We start from the raw sequence: 20,000 nt of genomic DNA on the forward strand, positions 1-20,000 counted from the left end.
TATCATTTATGTACTATTACAGTATTCATTAACATTTTGAATTAGTTTTTATTTTTATATTTTTCATTTTATTTTTGTATTTCAGTTTGATTTAGTGTATTTGGTATGTGCTTCTGTCATTTTTACTAGTGTTTTTCATATTTAAATGTACTTTTTTTATTTTTTTGACAATATTTTAAGTCATTTTAGTACTTCAACTCAAATTTATTTTATTTCAATTCATTGAATTCTTTTTATATTTATATTTCCAGATTTTATTTCAATTTTAGTCTAAGTTTTAGTAATTTTGTTATGTGGTTTGGTCAGTTTTACTAGTTTTGGGGCTTTATTTAATATTTCAGGTGCATTTGAGGTGAAGCAATGTTGTATTTTTATGTTATGAATTAAGGCGAAGCACCTTTTTAAACATGATGAGAGAGATGACAGCCGATGCGGTGAAGAGGGCAGCGATCAGGATCATGATGATGCCGACGGGAATACTTGTGTTCAGCCCGGTCAGCGCGGAGATCCAGCCGCTACAAACACAAACAGCGCATCACTCTTCACAGCGTTACAATGTAAAGTCATGTGAAAGGGAAGGTAAGTGAAAGGGTCTGTGTCACAAATTAACATTTTTTTATTGAGTGTCATTATTTGCCACCTAGATATGATTTTCAAGGGCATTTTTCCCATTTTTGTGAACGTTTTTGTTTTTTACCCTTATAAAAACCAGCACATCATCCATCCGAGGAAATTAAATGACATCAATCATCACTGTGAACAAATTATAACTGTGATCTAAGAAATTTATTCAAATGAAGCTGTAAATAAGCCATAAAATACATTAATACAATAAACATAAACAAGCATTAACATTTTTAATAATTATCTGGTCACTATGTTTGATTAAACAGCTCTATACTGTAAATTTTTATGTTTTCACGTTTTGAAGCTGTTGGGAGTGTTTCTCCCCCACATTTAGTGATTTTACCTTTTTCTTTTCAATAAAATTTCATTTTAGTTACATATTCAACAATCTCCAAATCTAGTGTTAGAAGCATTAAACGCATCATAACACAGATCCTTGTAATCTCCTTGTCATAGGGGTACATGTTTAGACATTTAGATTTATACATCATCTGAAAGCTGAATAAATAAGCTTTACATTAATGTATGGTTAAGATATGTAAGGATATGACAATATTTGGCCGAGATACAACTATTTGAAAATCTGGAATCTCAAAGCGCAAAAAAAAAAAAAATAAAAAAAAATATTGAGAAAATCACCTTTAAAGTTGTCCAAATGAAGTTATTAGCAATGCATATTACTACTCAAAAATTAATTTTTGAAATATTCATGGTAGGAAATTTATAAAATATCTTCATGGAACATGATCTTTACTTAATATCCTAATGATTTTTGGCATAAAAGAAAAATCAATAATTTTGACCCATACAATGTATTTTTGGCTATTGCTACAAATATACCCCAGCGACTTAAGACTGCTTTTGTGCTCCAGGGACACATATACATTTTGTTTATGTTTACATTTTAGCAAAATGTCAGCTCTCACAAGTAATATATTCATGGTGAGAAACAAGTGGAAAATAGAACAAGTAAATAAATAAAAAACTATATAAACAACAAAATTTATAAAATATTTTTGAAGTTTATCTTTGATAAAAACAAATTTTATCGCAAATCTTAAGGTATTACGAAAAATGTATATTTAAATTATATAAAATGTTAGAAAACAAAAAAAAGACTGAAATGCTAAATGAGCCTACATTTTAAATATCTGGGGCATTTGCATCACTTTCAGCAGTGTTTTTGCCATGTTAATTTCGGATTCTGGTGTGCACGTGTGTGTGTGTGTGTGTGTGTGTGTGTGTGTGTGTGTGTGTGTGTATTTTCTCACCTTGCACCCCAACCTGCAATGCCGATGGCTTGCAACACATGGACACCAAATTGGCAGATATAGACGAAGAAGAACACAAAGAACCTAAAAGAGCTGTCACTCCTTCAGAAACAGAGAGAAAATGGTTAGAGTCTTTACACTCCATAAAGGTGTGTGTGTGTGTGTGTGTGTGTGCGTGTGTGTGTGTGCGTGTACCTGAACGCTCCATACAGAGGTCTGTACCAGCAGACAAATGAACAGGGTGTGAAGAGCATGAACCAGAGCATAGCCAGACCAAAATCCACTCCCCTCGACGCATCCACACAGAACCACGACAAACAGCCGAATATATTGGCAAACAGCGTCCCCGTGTGGACTGCAACAGAGGAGCGGGAGAAAAGAGACACTGAAGAGACATCACCCATGACTAAAACTGATTAAAATTACAAAACAATTGATAAAAGATCTAAATACACAAGTGTGTTTACTGTATAGCAACCTTAAACAGTTTCTAAAATAAAAACTAATCTGAAACTTGAACAAAATTCATAGTGAAAGCGAAAACGAATGACAATTGAAAACTTTCCAAGTAGTTAACAATTTGCATGAATGTTTCTTCCAAGAACCTGTTAATACTTCAAGCAGTCTAAACATTCCCCGTCTGTTATATTAACTGTATCACTGCAAGACCTCTCCACAGTCCCTCAGAAGTGACTCAGGAGCCTTTAATACTGTTCAATCATTCACATGAGCTGAAGCAGAGCCAGAGCGCGTTCACATACACATTACCCATCATTCACTGCGAATCCTCTGTTTATAATGTTACAAAAGATTTCTATTTCAAATAAACGCTGTTCTTTTGAACTTTCTTTATAAAAAAAAACCCTAAAATAAAATGTATCACGGTTTCCACAGAAATATCATGCAGCAAAACTGTTTTCAACATTGATAATAATCAGAAATGTTTCTTGAGCAGCGAATCAGCATATTAGAATGATTTCTGAAGATCATGTGACACTGAAGACTGGAGTAATGATGCTGAAAATACAGCTTTGATCACAGAAATAAATTACATTTTAAAACATAATCAAATAGAAAACAGTAATTTTCAAATATAATATTTTTACACTTTTTACTGTATTTTTTATCAAATAAATGCAGCATTGGTGAGCAGAAGTTAGTTGTTAGTTCATGATAATTAATGTAGTTAATTAATATCAACAAATGAGCTTATTTTTTAAGGTATTGATTATATTATCAATTTAAAAGAGTGTTCATTTATGACAGTTGATATACAGTCTATTTTTTTTAGGTTAGTATTATAGTTTACAATGCATAACATATTTTACAAAAATGGGATTGCTTTTACAGTCACTGCAAAAAAGTAATTATTCCTTTAATATGAGTCATAGAGCCCTTCTGCAACCGCAGCAGAGGGCGTTAAAGGTTTGGTGTAGAATTTGGCAGTGGGAGAAAACACCTTACTCTTCTTTCAACACATTTACTGCCAAGAAAGTCTCGGGTATCTCTCGCGCTCTGCCCAATTGCCTCCCAAATTCCTACAAAACAAGATCAGGCGAAACTCAAACACTACTCTGATGCTAATCACATGATACCTCTAGTCTATCACATGACGCGTGGTGGCTCCGCACATCTAATATCATGTGACTGATCTCATCCAGTATGAGACCGTTTCTCTGGGAGGCACAAACGCTGCTGAAGTCTATTCATTTCATTTCCTCACTGTCCTTACACTATTATTACACAAACCAAAAATCAAGATTATTCGATATTATTTTAGTCTTTCTAAAAATTAAATAAAATTCAACCTATCAATTTTTAGTCTTTCTAAACTTTAAATTTAATTCAGTGTATCACTTGCCATTTCTTTGTAATATTTGTGAATGAATGAATGTGCAACCTAGCTATTGCACATGATTGCAGCATGAAAAAATGTGCACTTTTTCATCTGAAAGTGAAAGTTTAAGCGAGCAAAATTAGTTTATTTTGTTGTTAATGTATTCTTATTTTTATTTAATAATTTCATAAAATGATAAATTTAACAAATATTTTAAATCAGTTTTGGAATATATATATATAAAATTTGAAAAAAAAATAAAAAAAAAAATAAAAATATATATGATATATATATATATATTATATATATATATATATATATATATATATATATATATAATTTTTTTTTTTTTTCAAATTTGATAATTATCATATTCCAAAAATAATGATTAAAACATTAAAAACTTAAACTTATATGGCTTTAGTTCAAAAAAAAGAATTTCTAATTTTTTTTAAATTAATAAAAAAGGGCTAAATGCAACAATAATATGGTAATAATATGGTAACATTAAAAACTTAAACTTATATGGATTTAGTTCAAAAATATTAAGATTAATATTAAGTTTTTTAATTTTATTTTTTATAATTTTTGGGTTCAAACAGACCTAGAAGAAAAAAATATGAGGGTTACACTGTCTTACTCTATAGTTTTATAGCATTTCTTTCAAAAAGACCATTTACAATATTAGTCAAGGTTTCTAATTTATTATTTCAATTATATTATTTTAATTTAGCATTTAGTATGAACATTTTCCACCTTTTGACTGACCTACATTATAGAATTAAACCGGCTGTTTTTTGTTACTGTCTCTTTAAGACTCCTACTGCATATGTAAATGCCCTCTGTTGTGATTGGCTGGCCTTCAGAGCAGTATGTTTGGCTACTGTTTTTTTGGACTGTTGGCATTATGGGATTGCTCAAGAGTCACTCACACATCCAGAGATAGTACATGATCTTGACGGTTTTCTGGTACTCCACAGGGATGTCCACTGATATATCATGATAGAAACACGGACCCACCGGAAACTTCTCTGGAAGAGGCGGCCAGTTGTTTTTCCTCCCTAGAAACAAGAAGCAAACAGGAAAATCAATTAAAAAAGGAAATAAAGAGGTTGATGAGGCAACAGGGGCATGATGGGGTACAGAAGTTGGAAACAGCACAGTAACTGTTTGTTGAGACGGTAAATCTCACTAAATCTAAAGTTGATTGTGTGATACTGTCTTAACCTTAGAGCAAATGACTCCAGATCATCTGATGCATACTGCACACAAAAACATCAAGAACTGCCTGTTATTTCAATTCTTAATCATCAATTTCATAATAACTCTATATAATTTTACATAATAATCAAAAAAAGCTCTGATAAAAAAAAAAAAGCTCTGCCTTAAATATTTATATTTTATTAATTTTTTTTCAAAAAGCAACACTTCCACTGCTTACTTTAATCTAAACAAGATAATTTTAAGATCTTTATACATAAAATACCACCTTTTTGGCAAATCATGAGCTATAAATTCAAAGGAATTAAATTAAATTCCATTCAGTTAGTGGAAGTTAATACTGGAGTTAATACTGCTAATTCTCACATTATACATTCTTATTAATTTCATACAATAATAAATTCAAATAACATTTTTCATCTATATATAGCATCCATTTTTTGGTGTGGTTCATGTGTAATTTCAAATTTGAAAGAATTTCAGATTTTTTATTTTAATAAAAAGGGGTCACTGCAGTAATAACATGGTAATAATACAGTCACATTCAAAACTTTTTTGCATTTTGCCTACCTTTTTTTCATAATAAGCATCACTTCCACTACTAAATTTAATCTATACATAATAATTTAAAGCCCTTTATACATAACTGAAAAATCACACATTTTATTAATACATTATTTAACAAATAAGTGATTAATTTTGAGTTATATATTTCCTTATCACCTTATTTTTTAACTCCTTTTTAATTTGGAAAGAGAAGTACCCATTTCTCACTCAGTCACAGTTTCAGGTTTTCCACAATTCATGAGTGCAAAAATATCAATAAAACCTTTCCATCACATCACTTTTTCCCCCCAAAATATGAAGATTTTTATCAAATTTATATGCACATCAAACTAACAAAAGCAGCCTAATGTTAAAAGTTTAATCTTCTCAACTTTTAACTTAAAATCTGCAAATGGGAGCAAAAGTGGAAATCAGGATTAGGCATAAAATAATGTCATTCATGTGAAACTGGGCTGAGAATTGAACAAACTGTTGTAATCTGCTAGATTCAGACATGAATCATGTGTTTGTGTCAGTTTTTCTGCTGATTAAGGGAAAACAAGATATTTCTCAACTTACAAATGGTCATCAAAAGCAAAAATGCTATGAAAAGCATCATATTTGGTGGGAAAGTGAGATGTGTTTGAGCAAAACTTGAATGTAGAATGTACTAATGTAAAGAATGTACTAATTAGTAAAAACACATATTGGAATTCATTCAGGAAAATATGATCCATGGCTGTGTAATCTGTGCACTTTTGAAATTATTGGTCTGAATAGGCTGCGATCCGGATGGGATTTTATGCTGATGCTGATGACTATATGAAGCTTCCTCTTCCGTTTGTTGTGTAAAAAGACCCAAGTGTGGTAAGTCTGAGAGGGCGGTTTCAGACCAGAATAAGCGATGCAGCATAGACAGGCTTGACGCGAGGCTAATAACTCACCTCCTGATGCGCTGAGAGACTGCATCTCCCTCTCCCTGCGGTCCAGCTCAGCCGCTTTTCTCTCCAGCTCCTCCTGTCTCCGTAATAACTCCGCCTGGGCTCGCACCTGATCCTACAGGCACACAGACACAAGGCCGTTATGAACACAAAGCAGTTCTGCTTACAGCCACAGCAGAACATGACTTCAGGAGAGTCAACATCAAAATGAAGCATGTTAGCTCTACACTACCATTCACAAGAATTCTCTCTTCTCTCCTCAGAGCTGAATTTTCAGCATCGTTGCACTACGGTCTTCAGTGTCACACAATTCTTCAGAAATCATTCTAATTTGCTGATTATTATCAATGTTAAAAACAGCTGTGCAGTCGTTCTACTATTACTACTACTACTATTTTTATTTTTCAGATTCTTAAACGAATAGAAAGTCCAAAAGAACAGCATTTATTTGAAACAGAAATCTTTTATAACATTATAAATGTCTTTGCTGTCACTTTTTATTCATTTAATGCTTCCTTGCTGAATAAAAACTATTAAGTTCTTTAAAAAAACAAACCCTCATAAAAAATACTAAATTATTTAATTACAAAGGCAATACTAAAATTAAAAAAAAATAACATAAAAAAACTATTACATTAAATGAGTATTGTACAACTAAGTAAAACATTTTGCAACTTCTTTTTAAACAGAGGTGGAAAGTACTTACATTTACGCGCGTTACTGTAATTGAGTAGCTTTTTTGTGTACTTCTACTTTTTAAAGTAATTTTTCAAATCTGTAATTTTACTTTTACTTAAGTATATTTTGTTTTGAAGTATTGTACTTTCGCGACATTTTAAAACACATTGATTACTGAGTAAAAAAAAAAAAAAAAAAAAAAAACCGCTCCCTGGAAACTACGTCAGTAAATATGAGCAGGAGGGCAAACTGGCGCTAAAATCACAAGAAAGATGCAGACGGACAAAAAACGGCGTTAGTGGTGCAGACACCGCTGAAAACGAAACCCCGTCATATTCTGAAGTTGAAATCGAAGGAAATGAAGTGAACCCCTGGCCATATTTTATGCTTTATTATGCTGTGTATGCTGTGCTTGCCCAGGGAGACCAAACTAGCAGCTTATAAAATCTCAACAAGACATCAACCCTTCGCAAGCATGTAGAGGGTAAGCTAAATAATTGCCTCGTTGCATCGGTGGTTAAAATGAAGCTTTGACATTTTAGCAAGAGGTTTTGCACAAATTAGCCAAAAGAAGACTGGTGCGGAGTGTGCTATATATATATCGTCTGCGATAATAACATAATTGGTTAATGATGTGCGCGCGCATTTATAGTGCGTTCTTTCACTGTGTGATTCAGTCTGATTAAATGCATTTATAATGATCACAAAATTGAAGATATAGGCGGCAGAAAATTTACATATTTATATAATTTCATGTAGTAAATCAAAATCACACAAAGAATGCCGTCTTTTTCCTCCAAAAAAATCATCATGATACATATATTAATTATATATATATATATATATATATATCTATATATATTACAACAGGTCAGCAGCAAATATATATATATATATATATATAATATATATATATATCTATATATAATATATATATATATTTACAAACAGGTCAGCAAACAAGTTAATTAAGAGACTTGCGTTTTAGTCACCATATTGCCTGTTTTTTAGCTCTATTTCTCTAAAACAAAAAATAATTCCCAAACACAGCCACCAAAGCACAGTTTTTTGCGTCTCTGAGCAACATGACAGTGTTTCGTTCCTGAATGAATCACAGTTTAAATGATTCGGTTCAATCGCAATGACTAACTTATTAACAGTGACACCTACTGGCCATTTTAATTTCACATTTAAAGTATCTTTTGATTTTTTTAAATAATTAATTTCTTATAATTTCAAATGAGGTATTCAACATTTTATGTCTTGTATATCAAAACATTATTCATGAATTTGTAACTGCAGGTTAAATGCATTCTTGTCCTGCACTATACACAGTGTGAAATACATCTAAATTCCACTTCCGTTGAAGCTTCTGCATTTCCCTCTGCATTGAAAAGATGAGTTTGTGATACTGATTTGCCTGGTAACAGCCCAAAAGTGTCTTATATATTCTAAATATAACTGATTCCTTTTAATTAAAAACAACTAGTTTGAGATTAATAGGCCCGTCCCATTTTTGCCTCCCTCCCACTGTTAAAAAACAAAGTAGTAATTTTTAATCTGAGTAAATTTTAAATGAGTAAATTTTTTACTTTTACTTGAGTAATTTTTAGACTGGTTACTTACTTGTACTTAAGTAAAATTTTCATTAAAATGCTTTTTTACTGAGTAGAATATTTTTGTACTCTTTCCACTTGTGCTTTTTAAATGACACTATATATTTATATATATATATATATGAATATTTATATAAAATATACAACACACACATTGATACAAAACACACCTGACACTAGTTTTGTTTGGAAAACAAAAAAATTACATATTTAATAAATAAAATACAAATTAACTATATATAATAAAATATAACTTAATATAATAAAATATACACAGTTTTTGTTTGGTTACATTTGAATTGAATAACAATTTATGTTGTACAATAAATAGAACTGAATTTATTGACTGATTTAATAAGAGAAAACTTCTTAATCAAAATGTATAAATATTAAAACAACAAACATAAAAGAAAAATCAAAATGTTTAAATATATATACAAAAATGAATATTTAATAAAATATGAAATATTGATAAAAAAAAAATTAATCAAAAAATAATAAAATTGTTTGAAAATGAGTTTTTATCAGCACACATTAAAAAATTTTTTAAAAATAATTTTTTAAAGCACTTTTGTATAAGACGACGACTTTCAAAGTCCCGAAACTTTCAGCATGTAATGTTTTCTACAAAATTCTTTCCAAATTATAAAATATCAAATGAACCCTACTGTTTAGCAAATGCTCTTAGTAAATTTCTTTACTGTCACTTTTGATCAATTTCGTGCCATTTTAAAGATTATTTGCACTCTACTGTTTAGCAAATGCTCTTAGTGGAGTTTAAAAATTTTTTTTTTATCTTTTTTTTTAGCAAACAATTTTCAAAGTCATGAATGATACAAATGAAAACTGCTGAAAAGATGTTTCGACCAAAAATAAAATTCCAGCCGCACTGGACCTCATAGCGGCGACTCGTCCAGCAGCGCCCCAGTTATGACAGATTATAATTTTAAGAATCACTCTTATCTAAGCCAATCTGTTGATGCATACTGCCCTTGTTTCTGGGTCATTTTAAGTGCTCAGAAATCCCAGCTTTCCCTGAAGGCAGCATCATGTGACACACTCGGCTTAATAAAGCCAGTGGGCAACAAGTGCTTTAACAATCCTTCTGTTGTCAGCCTGAGGCTCAACTCCTCTTCGCTGTTACTACAAACTAAAGACTACAGCGACAGACCCTGAGCTTCTGATTCGGCCTCCTCCTGAAGATCTGGATCACCTTGTTGTGTCCTAACTCAAAGCATCTGACGTCACACGTGGAGCCCGAGCGAGTGAGTCATCTAAAGCACACCCGAAGTGTGCCTGTGTGTCCATATGTGTGGAGCGAGGCGTCCCTGTCCCGCAGGCATGCTGAATTATACAGTATTACTGCACTCGTGAGCAGACCGGCTCGCAGCTCTCGCCTGCTGGAAGCTTCTGTTGTCCTACTGAGGATATTTCTGTGAAATCAAGCAGGATTTTCAACGCCGTATACCCTCTGACAGCGACGTCTGCATCAGGGATTGTGCTTCACACACACCCAAACGGGGGTTTAAGGTTTCAGAAAGTCCTTCATGCAGTCGATTAACACATAAAATAATTTAGACTTGTTCCTCGGTGAGTATAAATGAACAGGAAACACATCTAAAGGACTAGACTTACAACGGAAGCCTTCTTTAATATAACCACCACAACTAGGGCTGCATGATTAATTGCAATAAATCAAAAATTGTGATATGGCTTAGTGCGGTTATCAAATTGCAAAGGCTGTGACTTAATGAAATAAATATGTGCTGCGTGTTTCAGAGTGAAACGTGGCACTGCGTTGATTTACATGTGAGCAGCTCATCAACTTGTAACGAAAACTGGCTGTTGTCAACAAAAGAGAAGATTTAAGGGGCTCACTGCTGATTTTTTGCCAAAATAAAAGTTTGTTGGTTTGATGTTTAAAAATGTTATAATTATTAGTATTGTAATTTTACAGATGTACTATGAAATAAATTATATTATTATTTTTTCTTGAATAATTTACTTAATTTTTATTAAGTAATATACTACTTTATTAATGTAAATTTTATGAATAATAAAAATTATTATTACAGTTGTATTGATTTATAATCAGAAAATGCTTGACCAAATTAATGCAGCCCTACTAACAAGCAGAGAAAACCTGGAGCTGTTAAATTGTACATAAAAAAATTAAATAAATAATATATATATTTACATTTAGTCATTTAGCAGATGCTTTTATCATATAAGAAAGTAAAATGACATTTTAAACCGCAATTGAAATTTAGTGCAATGTTAAAAGGACAATTTAGCCAAATTTTACAATAACTTTTTCTACTTTTTGGCGGCTATATTTACATTTTAAGTGCATTAAATAGAGACTACAGTGAGATGCATGTACCTGTGTCTGCTGAGGCTGAGTGTAAGCTGGCGGTTCTTCGGTGGGTTTCATGATGGCCGGCTGTGTGTTGGCTGTGGGTGGGACTGCCTTAGGGGCGGAGCCTGGCGGGACCTATCATGCCACAAAATAAAACATGTAACATTGTCGTGCAAAACACCACACGAATTCACCTCATCCGCAACACAACAACAACATAACATCTTTTCTTTTCGTTCATAAATCCAGACTGACTGGATGTGTTTGACTGTTTCGAATGTTCTGGATCATCCACAAACGAAGCAATTTATATGCACAATTAAGGAAAGGGAAAAATTGTAACAAATGTGTTGAATGGCACACAATCTGACGGGTTTGTGCTGTAAGTGTGGGCTGTTCTGGGCAGCGAGCCATACGCTGGTACAGCTTCACTAGTTATACCACACTGTGAATGATGTTATTTGTTGGTACTGTATGTATGCGGTTTCCTTGCCTGCATCTCTCTCTTATTCAGATAGAAACATACTACTCATACTAAATCTGAATGTAAACCGTGCACTCTATACACACATTCGGATGACCTACAACATTTGACAAAATGTGCAGTATAAAACAAAGTACAGCGCATGGAATACTGCATCCCACAATGCAACTGACTTTCCATTACCAGCATGATGAAAGAAATTAACATCAGCCACCTCACTGTTTTATTACATACAAAAAATTCAAGATATTTTCGTAAAAAAAAAAAAAAAAATCAATTTGCAAATCAGCTGTAATTATTTCCGAGATTTATATTAACATTATAATATAATAAATATATTTTGAAATATAAATGTTTAATATAAATGTTAAAATTATAATGTTTGAAATATTTATTTAAAATAGTAGGTAGTATTTACTATGTATGTAACAGTGTTATTATAGTTAACTAAAACCATAAAAACATTTGTTACTTGAAATAAAATAACTGTTAACTGAAATAAAATTAAAACTTATTTCAGACATTTCTCATGTTCAGATAGTTTACTTGATGTACTACAATAAACAAAACAACAAAAAATAATAAAACTATATAGAAATATTTTTAAATAGATTTCAAAAATATCCCAATTACTAAAACTTCCATTCAAATTAAAATAAAACTTAAAAATACAAATTATTTTAAAATATTAATACAAACTATAATAGTATCTCAATAGCACCAAAATAACACTGGTACAGCCAGCCTCCCTCTCTCTCTCTCTCTCTCTCTTCTCTGGAACAGAGTGTGTTGGTGGATGGTATTTTCGAGCCGTTCTAATTATTACTGTCCTTAGAAAAGCTGTACATTTGTTAAATTTATACATAGTTAGTCTCATATAAGAGTCTGTTTGTCTCTGTCCTGGCTGTCTCACCGGCTTGGTGTCTGTGAAAGGGTTATACTCCTCCAGGCCAGGCGGGGCAGTCTGCGTTACTTGTGTCACTGATGGATCCTGCAAAAAACACAGAGAGGAGACTTTAAGTATTTATATGTTTATGATATTTCACCTTGATATTTTTTTTTTTTCACACAATTTGCACACACCTGTATAAAGGTTTTCTTTACATGTACTAATACGCTTTTAATCTAATTGTCTGATTTTATGCATCAACCTGGTTAATTTTTTTTTAATGAAAACTATGATGAAAAACATTTGCTGATGACCTTTTTTTCCATGAGTAAGTGCAAAAAAGCAGCATCTATTTCATGCACAACTTCGTGCTCTGTTACTTTTTAATAAACAAAGTATCAGTTTTATATCCCCCCTAAAAATGGCCTAGAGACACCCATGAGTGAGACACAAATCTCCAAAAAGTTAAATCATCATCAATAATAATAATAATAATAATATCTCAATATTTATGCATAGTTTGCATGCATATTAATCAATACACAAATGTACATTGTTTTATTTCTGCAACAATAAAACATATGCATTATTATTATTATTATTATTATTATAACAAACAATAATTTGTCAGGTATTGCCAGTATACAGCAGAACACACAATGTGAAATACTTTTTTTTTCACACAATTTGCACACACCTGTATAAAGGTTTTCTGTACTTGTTTGCATGTACTAATACGCTTTAGTCTGATTTTATGCATCTACCTCGTATTTCTGTAAATGAAAACTATGATTAAAAAAAAAACATTTGCTGATGACCTTTTTTTCCATGAGTAAGTGCAGAAAAGCAGCATCTATTTCATGCACAACTTTGTGCTCTGTTACTTTTTAATAAACAAAGCATCAGTTTTATATCCCCCCTAAAAATGGCCTAGAGACACCCATGAGTGAGCGTGTATACAGTACATAAAAATACTTTATTTCCATGGTAACGGAACAGTTTGTTTTGCTGAAACTAAACTGCACAAACAAGTCATTCAGAAATCATTATGATTATGACATCACAACATATGACTCTGCAACAAGGTTTGACAACAAACAGCTTAACTGCTGCTGTAAAACAACCATAAATGGCATTAAACAAACTCAAACTTTCCCCTCATGTGCGGCTGATAAAGGCACGATTATCATGACTAATGATTTATGTTTTATGTTTTTTGTAATTCAGTTGTGATTGATGATAAGCTGAATTTCTCAGACCACGTTGCTAAAACAGTCCGGTCCTGCAGATTTGCTTTATACAACATTAAGAAGATCAGACCCTTTCTTTGAGAACATGCTGCACAACTCTTTGTTCAAGCTCTTGTTCTGTCCAGGCGGGACTACTGCAATGCTCTCTTGGCAGGACTTCCAGCCACTTCTATCAAACCTCTAAAATTTATCCAAAGTGCCACTGCAAGACTAATCTTTAATGAGCCGAAAAGAACGCATGTCACACCTCTGTTCATCAATTTGCACTGGATACCAACAGCTGCTCGCATAAAATTCAAGGCATTGATGTTTGCCTACAGAACCACCACTGGCTCTTGTCATTTGCACTTATATATCATTGCTCTTTTGTTAGTTTTGACTGCTTTTATTGTCCTCACTTTGGACAAAAGCGTCTGCTAAATGACTAAATGTAAATGTAAATGTAATGTCACACAGATGTCAGAGAACTCCAGAGCGAGCCAAACTAATCCAGACGCCCAGTGCTGAGTCGGCATCAGATTAAAGCACAGAACAACACAGAACGCAAACACACATTATGTCACGCTTCACTGAGGAAATACTAGACATTCTGTCCTCCGTTTCCACAGCCCAGAACATCAGGAATATCAGACGGAAAGCTGTAATTTTCTCCTGCCTGATTCCAGTAATTTCCACAGAGCAAAACCTATAAATAGATGAGGGGGAGCGATCAACCCTGAGTTCAGAGCAAAGACTGCAACCAATATGGCCTCTTTATGATCAATACCATACCAATGATTTATCTTAATGGTTAAAGTAATATTTAAGTTAAAATATTGTTTTCATTTATTCTTTAACCAATAGAATGCAACAATAAAAACATACATTATTATAATTATTATTCATATATAAAAATATCTAATAATAATATTTTTTATTAAATTAAATTATTAAATTATTTATTTAAAATAAATTATATATTTATATAATATATATATTATATATATTTTTTTTTAATTTAATATTTATTTAATAAAATAATATTTAAGATCTTTCTTGAAAATAATAATATTATTGTTATTATTAATATTATTACTAACAATATTAACAATATAAAAAAAGACACAAATCTCAAAAAAATCACAAAAAAATCAATAACAACAACAATAATAAAAAAAAAAAAAATAATAACAAAATATCAAAATCAATGCATAGTTTGCATGCATATTAATCAATACACAAATGTACATTGTTTTATTTCTGCAACAATAAAACATATGCATTGTTATTATTATTATTATTATTATTTTATTGCCACGACTTCCGTGTGACGAATGAACCGGAATCTCCTTCTGACGTGTTACTCGCCCGGCAAATGTTAAGTCAACACTGGAATAGCCTCTAATCTCCTTCTGACGTGTTACTCGCCCGGCAAATGTTAAGTCAACACTGGAATAGCCTCTCACTATATTCATTCAGGCTAACTACTATTTCAAACACTTATCCTTTCATATTGTTTCACATACTACTTTTGACATTAGGCAGTTATGTGCAGTAAGTACACTAGTATTAACTCCAAACACACAGCAGGGAAGATGCTTTATTAAATTACTGTGTTTCTGGATAAAGAGAGCTGACTATTCCCTCATCGACTTAACCAGAGATCCTTTTAATACACAAGGTCCAAAGAACATTAACTACACACACACACACACACACACACACACACACTAAACTGTCCCTTGTTTCCATAGCAGCCCCAGTATGCAGCGCTCAGGTCCTGAGGCGGATCCGTTTCATACGGCTGGTGAACTATCAGGACTCCAGAGCCATGAATATTTCACACTGTATAGCGATGAATGTTTTATGGGATAATCGCGCACACACACATACAGATTTGTACTAGCAGGAAGACACTGTCTTTGTCTTCAGTATTGTTATACACATTGCGGGACAGTGATATCTGATATCACACTGTATGATCACCTGACATGGACACATGTCTGTATCTCCAAACCTAGTGAACTGCCTACCTAGAAAGCCATTTTAGGCATTACACTTGTGTCTAAACATTAAGGCTGCCCTCGACTAAAGATTTTTCTGGTCGACTAGTAGTCATTACTTGACTAATCGCACATTTATTAATAAACCATTTAAATCATGATAATGAGCTTTTAGTTGCCTACATTTTCTAATGAGCACTGAAGCGCACGCATAAAGCTTGCCACAGCACACCGGCAGAAGTAATGATTATGAATGTGTCAGGGAAAAACAGTAAGATTAAACTGCATTAAAATTTTAATAATCTATTGATAAACTAGTTTTTTTGGCTTAAGAGATAAAGTCGGTGACACTGACTCGTCATCTCCTCAGTAGTGGATGCGCCTGCATGCAAGTTTCATATGGATTACATAGTCTGAGAATATTTGTTTTCAGATTTGAAATGTTTCATTTGAAAGTAGACATTTCACTCTCGCTTGATATATTTTTCATGTCTGTAAGGCAAGTATACACAGAGTTTCACGCTCAAGTTCACAGAGGCCGAGACGGCAGAAAGCACATCCTGTTTGCTTTTATTATTTAACAAAAGCGCAATGTTTTGTTGTTATAGTGAGTGCACACAAATAAACGTAGAGGCTTAACAGACTCAAAAGATGTATTACTCTTATCTGTACAACCAAAATGACGGAGTATTTTAAGAGCAAGTGACTGCACTGGCGCCTCTATCTGTCCAGCTGTGATCGCGCTACTAGGGCTGTGCGACATTGAAGAAAAATGTGATATGTGATACCTTGTTAAAAAAATGCGATATTGGATATGCGATACGATATTGCTTAAAGTGTGTAAAATCAATTTCAATTATATTTTAAAATATTTAAAAATTAAAATTATATAACCAATTTGTTTCACTTTTTTTTTTTGGAAAAGAATACATAAAAAAGTACATAAAAAACTTTTAATACATAAAAAGTAATGTCACAAATCAGAAAATGTAATTTTAACATCAATGTGAACATACAAACAAAAAAATTAATGACACTAATTTTATATCATTGTAACTTTGCTTTCCATACACTTTAAGTACTTCTTCATATACCACAGAAAAAATATAGTCTGAGAAAGTTCAAACATGATATAAGGCAAGTGAACAGTCAGTAAAAAAAGCATAGATAAAATAAACAGTAGTATTCAGGTACAGAAATTTTATAATAAAGTGTAAAATAACACTGCATTGTGTTCACTGTATGAATTAAATGTAGATAAATCTTTGTTCAAGCTGTGTTTTATTGTTTGAGTAACGTAAGTGATATATTCAGCAGCACATATTTATAGGCTGCTGTCCCTTTAAATCCGACTGCACGGATCCAGTATAATGATACACATCCGATTTCTTTGTCAGCTGTTTACAGTCATTTAAAACATAACTGACTGCGTTTACGAGAATGATCGTCGAGACGACGTAAATAGACATAAATCTGTCTGTTCAAACATGATCAAACACAAAAAACAAATCCGAAAGACGAATCAACTCTGTGTTCGCGTGCCATCTTAAACATGTCTCTGTCTGTGTGTGTGTGTGTGTGTGTGTGTGTGTGTGTGCGGCAGAACTGAAGATAGGCTGTGTGAGATGCAGCTTGTGCGTGTGCTTCAGGTGTGAGTCAGACAGCAAGAAAAGATGGCAAAGAGTTGTTTTCTGCAACTTATTGCTCTTAACTCTTTTTAACATCAAGCAATTATCTGCTATGTGTCGAACTAAAACTTTGACCTTTTGCAACGTTTATTTTCTGCGACTAAGATACTAATAACATTTTGGTCGACCATGCCTCTTTTCGTCGACTAAAGGTTAGTCGATTATTAGGGGGCAGCCCTACTTAACATTCAGACTCAAAAAGAAAAGGAATATGGAGCACACTAAAGATTAGTCCAATGTTGCACAGTTCACCCAAAAATTTTAATTTGCTGAAAATGTACACACCCTCAGTCCAGTAATGGATGAATGGGTGCCGTCAGAATGAGAGTCCAAACAGCTGGTAAAAACATCACAATAATCCACACCACTCCAGTCCATCAGTTAATGTCTTGAGAAGTGAAAAACTGCAAGTAAGAAACAATCTGTTGCTTCCAGCTAAAATATGAGTCCTCTATTCTTAATATTATTTCATCCAGTGAAAAAGTCATCTTGTCTGAATTAGGAGAGAAATCTGCACAGATCAAGCATTATTTACATGCCAAAACAGTTCTAAACAAATATGTGGGTGGATTTTGATGTGAGAGAACAAAAGGATATGGACTTTTCCCCTGGCGGAAGCGTTATTATTGATTATGGACTTATATTTTGTCCAGAAGTGATGATTTAAAGTTAAAAATGTTTTAATGATTGATGTTTCATACAAACACACATCCTTTCACTTCACAAGACATTAACTGCTGGATTGGAGTGGTGTGGATTATTGTGATGTTTTTATCAGCTGTTTGGACTCTCATTCTGACGGCACCCATTCACTGCAGAGCATCCATTGCTGAGACACTGATGCAATGCTACATTTCTCCAAATCTGATGAAGAAACAAACTCATCCTAATCTTGAATGGTCTGAGAGTACATTTTCAGCAAAGTTAAATTTTTGTGTGACTATCCCTTTAAATGTAAGCCACTTGTTAACCTGAGTGTATGATACACTAACCTGTTGATGATGTACTATAAACACATAACCCAAACTGTGAAGATAAAGTACAGAAACAAACATTTACATCACAAATGTACTTGTGCATCACTATATAGCAGCTGCTCACATTCACTGACCCGATTCTAAAGCGGGAAACTCAACCCCAGCAGCACGTTTGGGTTTGACCTCCTTCAGCACTGCATCTCTTAATGACTACAGTTGACTTCAGGAAGTAAGCGGAGGCACAACAAGCACAGCAATCGAGTATTCACAGAATGAAAGCTTATTTTAGACAGTAACAAGATTAGCGTTGAATGCGCCCGAGATGAAAACGGTGCAAATCAGATCAACGCGAACATAACTGCTGCAAACTTTTCACAGCACATGCAAAATAAACCCAAAGAGTTAGGCTGGTGTGACATGACTGCGGTTAATGTGGAGATGATTGTCTAAATGCAGGTTTATTTGTCTTGTAAAGGCTGTTTCAACACTGAGTGTGCTGTGAACGTTCACAACATTTAAGGTCTAATGTGGTTTTGGAAGGGACAGGCAAAAAGAATGCAGGTTTGTGTGAGCTAGAAGACAAATGTCACCTAAAATGTCACCTTACGTGGCATGCAAGTGAAACCTACAAGACCGCAAGTAAAGCACATTTTAAAACAGTGTGTTTACAGCACAGGTTTAAGCACAGAAAACACAAAGCGCTGTAAGAAACTTTGCTTAGCACACCGTTATATTTGTGTCTCTGGAACGTCTGTGCTGGCGCTGCTTTTTTTTAATGAGACCAAATATTCGAATACAATATTTTTTGAAAAATGCACATTCCTAATAAAAAGAAAATATGAGAATAAAATCGAACCCATGCCATTTGAGACTATAGTATGCAGATTAGTATGCAGCGTCCTCGTTCCCCTGTCTATCTCACAGGTACAGATATATTTCAGAAATATCTGTGCCCAAGTATCACTGAAAGCAAAATGGAGGAAAAAATCCATCCACCCACTCTTTCGGACAAGAAAGTGACAAAATATCTTGATGCAGAGCCAAAATCTAGTGAGCTTCCTACCTGAACAGCATCGTGAGGCATCATATAAACTTTGTATGAACAGTGTGAAATAAAGTTTACTGCAATTATATATATATGCACATTAAACATATGCTGTGCATTTTATTTATTGTCTGTTTTATATTTATTGTATTTTTTATTTCTTATGTATATTTTGATTAATCACTTCATTTTTGTGTGTAGATCATCTCCGAGTCCCGTGACAGTACCATTCCACCACTGATGACGAGAGTGAAACGACTCTGTTCTTAGTCACCGCTCCCTCAACAAACAGTGTGAATGAAGGCAAACACACACGCGCCGACAGCGGCTCACTGTAATAGGCTCCCCTGCATCTGCAGAGCAGCCCACATCTCCAGAAACATCCATCTAATCAGATCATTAGAGTTTTCCCTCTCTGTTTTCGTGTTCTCATTACGACCGCTGAGTGACAAACAGAATCAGATGGACCTCATTTAGACAGAGCACTTTCTTACTGCTGTGACACTGCACACACACAGCTGACAAGTTTTATGAGTTTGACATGACTGTAATAAGGTAAAGCTTGCTCAGTCAGGGCCATATGCATGCA

General features: G+C 33.3%; 1 protein-coding gene across 1 annotated transcript in view; it reads right to left on the reverse strand.

Moving 5' to 3' along the window:
- LOC109102895 (secretory carrier-associated membrane protein 1-like) overlaps positions 1-20,000 on the reverse strand; it is a 25,759-nt gene that overhangs the window by 1,484 nt on the left and 4,275 nt on the right. Inside the window, exons 2-8 of the mRNA XM_042778548.1 lie at positions 12,494-12,571; positions 11,121-11,231; positions 6,447-6,558; positions 4,668-4,796; positions 2,094-2,253; positions 1,899-2,000; positions 398-515 (exon numbers count right to left, since the gene is read on the reverse strand). Coding sequence (XP_042634482.1) covers positions 398-515; positions 1,899-2,000; positions 2,094-2,253; positions 4,668-4,796; positions 6,447-6,558; positions 11,121-11,231; positions 12,494-12,571 — 810 coding nt within the window. The remainder of the gene's footprint in view (positions 1-397; positions 516-1,898; positions 2,001-2,093; positions 2,254-4,667; positions 4,797-6,446; positions 6,559-11,120; positions 11,232-12,493; positions 12,572-20,000) is intronic.

This window comes from Cyprinus carpio, chromosome A21, assembly GCF_018340385.1.
Source record: "Cyprinus carpio isolate SPL01 chromosome A21, ASM1834038v1, whole genome shotgun sequence".
Lineage (NCBI taxonomy): Eukaryota > Metazoa > Chordata > Actinopteri > Cypriniformes > Cyprinidae > Cyprinus > Cyprinus carpio.